General features: G+C 46.6%; 1 protein-coding gene across 1 annotated transcript; it reads right to left on the reverse strand.

Annotated features, from left to right (window-relative positions):
• Nucleotides 1-6: 6 nt before the first annotated feature.
• On the reverse strand, nt 7-6,874 carry vps45 (vacuolar protein sorting 45 homolog). Its single transcript, XM_037475000.2, has 15 exons — nt 6,588-6,874; nt 6,334-6,468; nt 6,197-6,257; nt 5,780-5,859; nt 5,464-5,532; nt 5,157-5,294; nt 3,928-4,038; nt 3,094-3,228; nt 2,906-3,019; nt 2,667-2,834; nt 2,422-2,580; nt 2,032-2,139; nt 1,738-1,859; nt 380-511; nt 7-194 (listed from the first exon to the last, which is right to left on the reverse strand). Exons 1-15 carry the CDS (start codon nt 6,678-6,680, stop codon nt 113-115), a joined length of 1,707 nt encoding a protein of 568 aa, XP_037330897.2. The 5' UTR covers nt 6,681-6,874; the 3' UTR covers nt 7-112.
• Nucleotides 6,875-12,277: the final 5,403 nt, after the last annotated feature.

The raw sequence follows: 12,277 nt of genomic DNA on the forward strand, positions 1-12,277 counted from the left end.
ACGTGATAAGCACAAACACGCCGTCTTTTATTTTAACATAAAATATTCACATTGAAGATCTGAAACCCAAACACACAAGAGGGAGCGATGTCATCTCAACAGGGCTCTCAGCTCAGCGCCGGTTGCTGTGGCGACCGCTTCCTTGCGTTCTGTCACTGCTGTGACCCGTCGTGGTCATCACTTCCTCCAGGAAGCTGAGCGACAAACATTCACATTAGAAATCAACCTCAGTCTTTACTTTGTTTGCTTTTTATTCCGTTAACTTTAGCAGCAATCTACCAGCACCATCAATTACATCACATTCATTTACATTACAGAGAGATGGAGGCATTGTGTGTGTGTGTGTGTGTGTGTGCGTGTGTGTGTGTGTGTGTGTCACCTCCTGGTGTTGTGGATGCTGCTCCCTCCCAGGACGATGCGGACTCCAGGTGTGCTGCGGTTCAGGTTGTAAACAGTCAGCGCTTCTTCATATGTGGCTCCACCGATCAGGAACACCACGATGTCCTGAGGCCTGTAGGGCACACATAGACGTCTATGAGGAAATGACTCTATTTCTGTGTAGTGACCAGCAGGGGGCGACTCCTCTGCTCCCATAGACGTCTATGAGGAAATGACTCTACTTCTGTGTAGTGACCAGCAGGGGGCGACTCCTCTGCTCCCATAGACGTCTATGAGGAAATGACTCTACTTCTGTGTAGTGACCAGCAGGGGGCGACTCCTCTGCTCCCATAGACGTCTATGAGGAAATGACTCTACTTCTGTGTAGTGACCAGCAGGGGGCGACTCCTCTGCTCCCATAGACGTCTATGAGGAAATGACTCTACTTCTGTGTAGTGACCAGCAGGGGGCGACTCCTCTGCTCCCATAGACGTCTATGAGGAAATGCCTCTACTTCTGTGTAGTGACCAGCAGGGGGCGACTCCTCTGCTCCCATAGACGTCTATGAGGAAATGCCTCTACTTCTGTGTAGTGACCAGCAGGGGGCGACTCCTCTGCTCCCATAGACGTCTATGAGGAAATGCCTCTACTTCTGTGTAGTGACCAGCAGGGGGCGACTCCTCTGCTCCCATAGACGTCTATGAGGAAATGACTCTACTTCTGTGTAGTGACCAGCAGGGGGCGACTCCTCTGCTCCCATAGACGTCTATGAGGAAATGCCTCTACTTCTGTGTAGTGACCAGCAGGGGGCGACTCCTCTGCTCCCATAGACGTCTATGAGGAAATGCCTCTACTTCTGTGTAGTGACCAGCAGGGGGCGACTCCTCTGCTCCCATAGACGTCTATGAGGAAATGCCTCTACTTCTGTGTAGTGACCAGCAGGGGGCGACTCCTCTGCTCCCATAGACGTCTATGAGGAAATGACTCTACTTCTGTGTAGTGACCAGCAGGGGGCGACACCTCTGCTCCCATAGACGTCTATGAGGAAATGACTCTACTTCTGTGTAGTGACCAGCAGGGGGCGACTCCTCTGCTCCCATAGACGTCTATGAGGAAATGACGCTGATTGACAGGTCTCTCTTATGCTAACCGCTAGCTGACACAGTTGTTAATGACGGATCACGTGGGCGGGACTAAACCGTACTCTATTAAAGTGTTCTCCATTGAAATTAGCTGCTTAATCAGAACACCTTTAATTCTTTGTTTATGTTTACCGATACCTTTGGAAGACGATAATAACCTTCAAAGATGATCAGATTCAACAGGAAGTACCTCATGAGATGTGTGTGTGTGAGTCACCTGTCTCTCAGGCTACTGGCCCCCAGGTACGGGAACTGACCGTCCTTCAGTCGACCTTTGATCAGCTGATCCAGCGTGTCGTGAATCAGAGGCTGATGCTGAGTGTAGACGTTCTCTACGCCCTGAACACACGGCACCATGAGGTCACAATTCAAGAAGAATAGAGAAGATCAGAAACAACACTATTGGAAAGGAAATGAGTCATATTTAGATTCAACTATTTCAAATACATCAAATATATAATAAAAGGAATCATTTTGTGAATAGAATGTGTGTGTGTGTGTGTGTGTGTACCTTGAGGCCTTTGAAGAACTGCTTGGTTTTGGCGACGGCGTCTGTCGGGGCGATGAGGTCACTTCCTCTGACTCTCTTCCCACCGTACTCCACCATGGACTTCACCATCTGAGAGGACACATGCACACATCGCTGTTCACTTTGACAGCTATTTGTGATTTAGTCTTTTAGATGAAAATGCTTCTTAGTTTTAGTCTCATTTAAAAGTCGCATTAAACTCCTTTTCTTTTCTTCTCAGTCCCACAACCAAAGTTAGAATGGATTTAGTCATAGTTTTTAGGATCGGTTTTCGTCTCGTCTTAGTCATGGAAGAAGGTCCCATGCACAGACTTCTCCCTCCACATGGTATCTATAGCAGGTCCAATCGGGGCCCTGGTGCTGCGTGGTTACCCGGCGGTGGCGCTCTGACACGCCCCTCCGGCTCAGCTCCTCCATCAGGCCGGGCAGGACGCTGCTGCTGTGGCGCTCGTAGCGCAGCGCGTAGAGCATCACCAGGCGCACCGCGTCCAGCTCAGAGAGGCGGGGGCTCTGCAGCAGGCGGCGGAGGCTCTGAGACAAAGGGGACGGGCGAGAGACGTGAGACCAGTAGACCAGTACACAGCGTTGGTGTGGGAGACCAGTGCAGAGGACGGTACCTGCTGGGCGTTGGAGTGGTCGTTCTGACAGGACAGCTCCTGCTCCACCTCGGAGACCTCCATCAGCTGTCGCTCCGACACCAGCCGGGACAATTCCCCCACCACCGTCACATGCTTGGACACGGTGCCCGACATCTTCTTGAACTGAGGGTAGTTATCTACAAAGGCCTGAGAGAGACACGTTGATAGGACACAGAAACAAGAAAGAAGTCCACATTTCCACCAGCTGTCCCTCTGACCTTCATGTCAGTGATGGACTCGAGCTTCTGTTGCTCTTTGGGTTTCTTCTTCTGGAAATCTTCCATCAGGTTTTTAATGTTGGTCCCGATTTCCCCAAAGTTCAGGTACAGGTTCTGCACACACGCATCATGATCATGTGTTGATTGGTGATCCATACGTGTTGTGCAGGTTCTGCAGTCAGACTTACGTTGGCGTAGAACTCGTCGTTCTCTGCAGACAGAACCACCTCCTTCAGGTCTTTGCTGACCCCCGGAACCCTGGAGAGGTCGATCCTGTTGTTGTTGAGACCCAGCAGCTCGTGGACCATCGCCTGGTAGGTCCACTGAGAGTACACATAGTACACACAGTACACACAGGGTCCACTGAGAGTACACATAGTACACAGAGTACACACAGGGTCCACTGAGAGTACACACAGTACACACAGGGTCCACTGAGAGTACACATAGTACACACAGGGTCCACTGAGAGTACACATAGTACACACAGGGTGCACTGAGAGTACACATAGTACACACAGTACACACAGGGTCCACTGAGAGTACACATAGTACACACAGTACACACAGGGTCCACTGAGAGTACACACAGTACACACAGGGTGCACTGAGAGTACACATAGTACACACAGTACACACAGGGTCCACTGAGAGTACACACAGGGTCCACTGAGAGTACACATAGTACACACAGGGTCCACTGAGAGTACACATAGTACACACAGGGTCCACTGAGAGTACACACAGTACACACAGGGTCCACTGAGAGTACACATAGTACACACAGTACACACAGGGTCCACTGAGAGTACACACAGTACACACAGGGTGCACTGAGAGTACACATAGTACACACAGTACACACAGGGTCCACTGAGAGTACACACAGGGTCCACTGAGAGTACACATAGTACACACAGGGTCCACTGAGAGTACACATAGTACACACAGGGTCCACTGAGAGTACACACAGTACACACAGGGTCCACTGAGAGTACACATAGTACACACAGTACACACACCTGGTTGAGCAGTGGTGTGATGGCGTCATCACTTCGGTCCAGGATCAGAAGCAGAGGAGGAACTTCCGTCTTCCTGAAGTCAAACAGCTCGTATTCCTTCGTTATAATTTGCTGATGGACAGAAGACGATAAATCGGCGTGAGAGACGGGACATGAGGGGATATGAGGGGACATGAGGCGTGAGAGACGGGACATGAGGGGACATAAGGGGTGAGAGACGGGATATGAGGGGACATGAGGCGTGAGAGACGGGACATGAGGGGATATCAGGGGTGAGAGACGGGATATGAGGGGACATGAGGCGTGAGAGACGGGACATGAGGGGATATCAGGGGTGAGAGACGGGATATGAGGGGACATGAGGGGTGAGAGACGGGATATGAGGGGACATGAGGCGTGAGAGACGGGACATGAGAGGACATGAGGAGTGAGAGACGGGACATGAGGGGATATGAGGGGACATGAGGCGTGAGAGACGGGACATGAGGGGACATAAGGGGTGAGAGACGGGATATGAGGGGACATGAGGCGTGAGAGACGGGACATGAGGGGATATGAGGGGACATGAGGCGTGAGAGACGGGACATGAGGGGATATGAGGGGACATGAGGCGTGAGAGACGGGACATGAGGGGACATAAGGGGTGAGAGACGGGATATGAGGGGATATGAGGGGTGAGAGACGGGATATGAGGGGACATGAGGGGTGAGAGACGGGATATGAGGGGACATGAGGCGTGAGAGACGGGACATGAGGGGATATGAGGGGTGAGAGACGGTATATGAGGGGACATGAGGGGTGAGAGACGGGATATGAGGGGACATGAGGCGTGAGAGACGGGACATGAGAGGACATGAGGAGTGAGAGACGGGACATGAGGGGATATGAGGGGACATGAGGCGTGAGAGACGGGACATGAGGGGACATAAGGGGTGAGAGACGGGATATGAGGGGACATGAGGCGTGAGAGACGGGACATGAGGGGATATGAGGGGACATGAGGCGTGAGAGACGGGACATGAGACAGGAGCCACGCACAGAGACATCATTCACACACAGCTACAGGAGCCATGTCGGGGTTGTTGAGTGTCCTGCCCAAGGACACATGGACATGCGGGTTAGGAACCACCAACCCTCTGATCGGAGGACCTCACTCACAGGAGGGATCTGGTATGAGAGATATGCAAGATGAGGTGTGGTGTGAGATGGGAGTGTGTTGCCGTGGAGACCTTGACGCTCTCAGCGAGCCGCTTGGACATGTCTGAGGACAGCTGGTAGCGGATCATTGGACATTTCTTCAGAGCGAGCAGGACGGACGTCAGTCCCTGAGTGCAGCGCGCCAACATGGAGGGCTCCCAGCTCCGCCCCTAGAGGGACAGACACATGAGTACAGTGACACGGAAATAAATACCATGTGTAGTGTATATCATATACACACGTGTACACATATGTACATATACACACACACACATATATATATATATATATATATATATATATATATATATATATATTATATTGTTTTGAGTTTCTCACCCTGGCGACTCCCTGCAGGTTGAGGGAGAATAGGTGAGGATTGACAGCAATGAAGTCTCCATAGAACTCCTGCAGACACACACACACACACACACACACACACACACACACACACACACACACACTGTCAACTGGCTGAAATAATAATGTCTTTGTTGTTTTTTGTTCGTCTGGTTTGTTTCCTCATGGTTGAAATGCACTTATTTGCTGTGGATGGTGATGTTTATTTGGCTGTAGAAGTAACAGACCCTGCTGGTGAGAGGCTGAACTACAGGTAAAGGTGTGGAGGGGACAGGTAGAAGGACCCGAGACTCACCTGGACTTCAGCCACCACTTCCTGCTCATCAGCCTCAGCCAGAGCCTTGATCTCACTCTTACTGATCACGTTACTGAAGTCTGAAACACAAAGGCAAGTAGTACAGTAACACTACTACATGCATTCTTTTATTCAGCCTCCATCGGTGACTATAGTCAAATATTGTGCGCTTTAAGTACGCCGAATTATTGATTATCAGCTCCTGTTTGCAGTGAACTCATGGATGAACTGATCAATATCACAGAACCAATGAGAGACTGAAGGAAGCTTTTAAACAGCGCCCCTGTGGCTTTACAGATGTTTGCACTGGATGAGCAGAGAAGAAGGGAGTGCTGGTGATGCAGTGAGGAAGAGGAGGAGGAAGCACACAAAGCTGCTGCCAAACTCCATCCACTCAGGACACAGTCTGAAACCTACAGATGAAGTAGACGCTGTACTTTGGTCTCCGAAGCTCCTGGATCAGATGTTCCACATTTTCCTGCAGAGAGGAGGAGAGCAGAGGCTCACTTCCTGTCATCATCATCACCAAAATCATCATCATCAAGGTGTGGTACCTTGGTGGGCCTCAGGAAGCAGATGGCCTTCAGGTGCTTCATGTTGTCTCTGCTCTGAGAGTCGATGCGTTCAAAGAGGTAAACTTCCTTCTGGAGGATCTCTGACTGAGTGTAGACCACACTCACAATGCTGGTCTGAGGACGCACACACGCGCCCACGCACACACACACACACACACACACACTTTAGTTGTCGATCAACACTTTGAAGTACATGCACACGGTAGAAGTACTCAAACATGGAGAGCTCTCACCGTCTCTTTGTCCATCAGCAGCACCTTCATTCCGGGCCCGCTGTTCTCGATCATCTTGGAAACGTACTGCTTCACCGCGAGCGTCACGTTCATGATTTCGATGCAGAGTAAACAACAACAACAGCAACAACGACGACGACGACGACCGACAACAGCAGTGGCGGAAGCAGCTGTGGAGTCTGTGACAGTCGGGTGAGGATTTTCTCACAAAAATCAGCTGCTCTGCTGCTGCGACAACAACACTGCAGTGGGTTTACTTCCGGGTTGTGACGTCGCTACGTGAGACGCTCATGCGCACTGACGTGACTAGCTTTGAATGTACCTACAGAAGTAAAAGCACCCACAGTAGGGAAATGGACTAGTAAAAGGATTCCTGGAAGTATTATAGTATTTATATATTGTTATTGATTGATGAACAGCATTTTAAATGCGCTGACTCAAAACTTAAAAACATATTCCGCTGGGTAATGTAACCTTCAACATTCATTATTTAGTTTCATAAGATGTATTATTCGTGCTAGCAATTAAGAATGTACTAACAATAATCCCAAATCATTGTACATCCCCTTCCGGAATGTAGTGAAATATAAATATAAGTACCACAAAACAACAAAAGTACAATACCACTGATTTATTATGAGTATTAGTACATGCACTATATATATATTACACCCCTGACTATGAGTGTAGGGTATGGGAAAACTCTGATACCAATAATTATGAATGAAACACCTCCAGAGCAGATTATTTTGCACGTTTCACTGCACGTCCTAACACAAGGTCACGTGGGTCTCTGTCCTCCACCAACGTCGGGACATTAATGTCATAAAGACTATTAAATACAAAAATGTATTATAAAGAGAAGAAACATCATTTTGTTTTATTTTGAAGGGACAAATTAAAATGAACAAGCTTTATTTGATAAGTGAGAGCTACACATAAAGTTGCTGTTATGGTTGTTTGCTGCAGACTTTATTTTTAAGGTGACAAAGTAGTGCACTACTTTTGTTGTACATGCCCTCTAACTGTATGTGTACAGTGTAGTATTAGTGACAGTACTTTAACTTGAATAACAGTTCTGATTGTGACAATAATTAGTGAATATATATTTAAATGTTTAAACACTCACTGTCATTTATAAACAACTTTCTGGCTAGTTGTTCGCTAGCTATTAGCTTGTGTTTAATGTTAACTATGTGTATTACCACATTAACACGAGCAATAAACTTCCACTGATAAACAACTCTTCACCGTTTAGTTTATGATTATTGAAGTTAAAATGCGAATTTAACGAACGGCTGTCACTTTAGGGCTAAGGCTGAAGCTGAAGCTAAAGCTGAAGCTAAACCAATGCAATGTCTGCCAGCGGTTAAAGCTCACTTTCGTGTCTAGCATTAGGAGCTAGTCAGTTAGCATTGTAGTACCTGTGGGTTGACGTGGATTACGTCATAGCTTTTTGGTTGAATAGCGGGCGAGGAGGAGTTTAATGTTGGTTTGTTAGCATGCTAATCACTGTTATCATCAAGACATGGGGGTTAGAATCACCATTAACGGTGCGCTGTACTACTTGTTAAGGAGTTTATAGGAAGACGAGGTCTTATTATCAGTTGTGTCTTCGAGTAACCGATAAAACACGAAGGGTGGATTTATTTATGAGTAATAAAAAACATGATTTGCAGATATCCCTGCGCCGTCCGTCTCATCGCTTGCTGTAACAAGCGGAGTGGAGCCGCGTAGGGATACGAGTAGTGAAAATAGACCCAGCTTGCTGTGCCCGGTGCCAACTAATGGCTAACGTTATCCAGCACATGAAGATCACCTATTCACCGATTAATCGAGGAAATACGCAGTTTCTGCGTGAAATTATTCCGGAATAAGTATTTATTTCACACATTTAAGCTCCAGAGAAGGTAAGCCGACGGCCGCTGCGTTCTTTTTAATGGATATCATAGTAAATGAAGTCACTGAGTAGCTGCTAGGCTAGCCGTTAGCTAGTTAGCAGTGTTAGCTTAATGTTAAGTGTGTGTGGGGGGGCGGGGGTGCTAGGTGCTGCAACAGGAACATTACTGCAGATAAATAAACACTCACAGTTTATTTTCTTACGTATAAAGTGTAGAGAAGTAGACACAAAGGGATCTGCACGTAGCATGCTGTCCACACAGTGCTGTGCTGTCTAGCTTAAGTTAGCTTCCTAACTGACTGAGCTAACTCTTCAGTGTGTTGGGGCTTCTAGTTGTGATCTCGACCACTTAACACTTTAATGATCCCGTTTGAATAACTATAAACCACATTAGTTATGATCTACTGTGTAATGTAAATGTTGTTTTTGAAAAATATGAAGTAGAATGTCGGCCCGCTACCATTATAGTGTAATTAACTGAGCTAACTCTGAGTTAACCGGATGCGAGTACAAGCTAATGACATTTTGATTAAATAATGTAAAAGATTATGTATAATATACAACTATTTATGTGAACATTGAATTAATTGTATCCTCAGAGGTGAGTTTGGTTGTTACTTTAGCTTATTTTTAGAAAACATATACAACAATAAGGATCTAAAATAATAATAATAATACAACAATTAAATGATAGAAAAATATGGGGACAAAATAACAAGTAATACTAGTAGTACTATTCAACTGACTGAAATATAAGTACTCCCTGTCTGTTTTAGTATAGAGATGTTATATAAATATAATATTGAATGTGATGCATAGCATAAAAACATAATAATAATAATAAATAATGTGGGTACAATGTGAAAGGTGTTAATGTATTATAACAGTATTTATTAGTACAGCAATACACATAATACATGAACTTCTTTATGTCTGTGTTAGTTATATAAGTGTATATAATATATTCACTTGAGCTAACTTGAGTATTTGCACACACACACACACACACACATAGATATCACATAAACACAGTGTAGTTATTAATCAATAGCCTGAAGTACACACAGTAGAAGTTGCCTTTTTCCTCTGGAATATAAAACGCAGCATAATCAGCTCTGGATGGCTGTCGGTCGAATCACTTTTTATCCTCCGATGACTGCTATTATGATTGTAAATATCTAACCACTAGCCTGTAAAAACTATTCCCTCTGAATGAAACCCAGACCAGTCGAACCAACTGTTCTCCTCGGACAGGAGTTAGCAGCATCAACTCTCAAAGCTAATGAATGTGATGTCAGATGTCAGAAAAGCTCCAAAGATTCCCCTAAATGAGCCTAACGAATGTAAACAAGCAACATGGCTGCTGTCACACCTCACAGGCAGGTAGACAGACAGAAGTAGACAGATGCCTAGATATTTGGGAGGCAGACTGACGGACAGGTAGACGTCAGGTAATCAGTAAGTGAATCACTGAAACATCGGGTCAGGATGTAACTATAATGACAGTCTTCACAGGTGATGGAGATGCAAAGTGCAGCAGCTGACGTGATGTTCTGTGATGAAGAGGAGCAGGAGGTTTGGCCTCAAGAGCCACACAAAGAGGAAGATGAGGAGGAGGAGGAAGAAGAGGAGGAAGAGGAAGAAGAAGAAGAAGAGGAGGAGGAGGAGGGATACGAAGAAGGTGAACAAACATGCTGGATCTGGGTCTTGCATCATTCTTTGGACACACACATGTTTTGGACACAAACAATAAAGGGATTAAAACAGCATGAAATCAACAACACAATCATTAAAATTGATAGACATGTGACTTCACAGTTCACCATCTCTTTGTCCTTCAGCTCTGGACGTCCCACCGGTCACCATTATCCCCCTCCCAGTCCAACCAGTCAGCTGCCCCCCCCCGCTCAGCCATATGCTGGAGGTAACAGATGGAACCTCAGCAGCCAGTTTCCTCTCAGTGAGAGTGGATTTTCATTTGTTTTTTGCGCTACAGGCCTTAGGACATCATGTTGTTTCTGATCTGATGAGTGTGTGTGTGTGTGTGTGTGTGTGTGTGTGTGTGTGTGTGTGTGTGTGTGTGTGTGTGTATTCAGTCTCCAGGTGCTCCTCTGGGCTTCAGAATCAACGGTCTGCTTGTCCGCTTGATGCCTGGAGGTCAGTATGCTTCAGTTCACTCAATCTCACAGGAAATTGAGCTTCTCATTTAAAAAAGGGCACAACATTTGGTCCTTTCGAACAGAAAACAAGGCCAAACTCAAACATGAGAGATGTGAAGGATGAGAAACATGAAGGATGTGACCTCAGAGAACAGACGGATTATTCAAAATAAACGTGTTCGATGTATCGAAGGGAAGCTACAGTCATTTTGAAAAATCTAATCTGTGAAACTTACTCAAGAGTGTCAACATACATTTTTTCCTGCTTGTTCTTTGAACTCATTGAACTCATTGTACCCGCCAGCTGCTAGGTCTATGCTGTCTATGCTAAGCTAACGCAGTGTGACTGTGACACTGGTTTTCCTACAGGTGGCGCTGCAGAGCTAAAGCTCAGAGCTCATCCTGGAGGTTCAGCCAGCGGCTTCACTTTGGTCCAGATCCACACCGCCTGCACTGAGGCTGACCCCACCCCCATCATCACAGGTAAACACGCCCACCTGCTGGAGAAGGAGGAGCCTCACAGGCAAATGCGGCACAGACCTCAGACCTGGTCTGGTCCCTCTATGCTCTCAGGTGTGCTTTCAGGTGAAGCGGCTCACAAGGCTTTGACCGTCGGCAGTGAGGACCCCCCGTGGACCCGCACCACACCCTCACCAAGCCCACAGACCACCAGGCAGCAGCAGACCACCAACAGCAGACCGGTGGCTTCTCACAAGCTGCAGCTCAAAGGTCAGTTGCAACAAAATCTTTCATTACTCGACGAGGGCGACGGGGTGGTGTGGGTAACACGGGTTCAACCCCCGTGGCCTTTCTGTGGGGGGGTGGGGGGGCTGTCACCATATCACATTTATGTTGCGCTATTATTTCACCAACATAATTTGCAATAAACAATATAATTGCAGTTTTCAGACCATTTAACATAATGACAATATAATAGCACAGTAAAAAAGAACTTAAAACTACACTTAAATTGCCACAAGTCAACGTTTAAATAAAAGTTTGTTTTAACCAGATTCTACAAAAAACAAACTTCTTGGTGAAACACTGACATCATTCAGCAGTCGTGTGACATGAATCAAATTGATTATATTTCAATATTTATTCTAGATCATTGTTGTTGTCAGACTTAACGCAGCTGCTTCAACATAAATAAAGACAAACCAGTAAAGGCTAATAGAACAATGATGATGTCATCTCTCCCTTTCAGGACCCGTCTCTCCTCCCGACTGTGTCATCTGCTCGTCTCAGTACAAACTCGTCACAGAGCTTCGGGGATTCATGTGTGTAAGTGCTGCGGCCACGCCCCCTTCTGCTGTGACATCACACACGCTGACCCCTCTCCTATCTGACCTCGTCGCCCCTCCAGCTGTGCAGCCATGAGATAGCCAAGAGTCTGAAGAACCTGAAGAGAAAGAAGAAGAAGAAGAAACACTTTAAGAGGAGTAGAGACAGGAAAAAGACATCCAAAAGCTCCAGAGACCCTCAGACCTCCAGGAAGGTGTCTAAGACTCGACCGGGCCCCCCAGTGGTGAGTCCCCCCCTAAGTACCAACTCATACTCATACCTGTAAGGGCCCAGGTACACAGGCTACGAGTATAAGTACACAGGGTCAGGGTATAAAGTAGACAAGG

The sequence above is a fragment of the Pungitius pungitius genome, chromosome 17 (assembly GCF_949316345.1).
Source record: "Pungitius pungitius chromosome 17, fPunPun2.1, whole genome shotgun sequence".
Classification (NCBI taxonomy): Eukaryota; Metazoa; Chordata; class Actinopteri; order Perciformes; family Gasterosteidae; genus Pungitius; species Pungitius pungitius.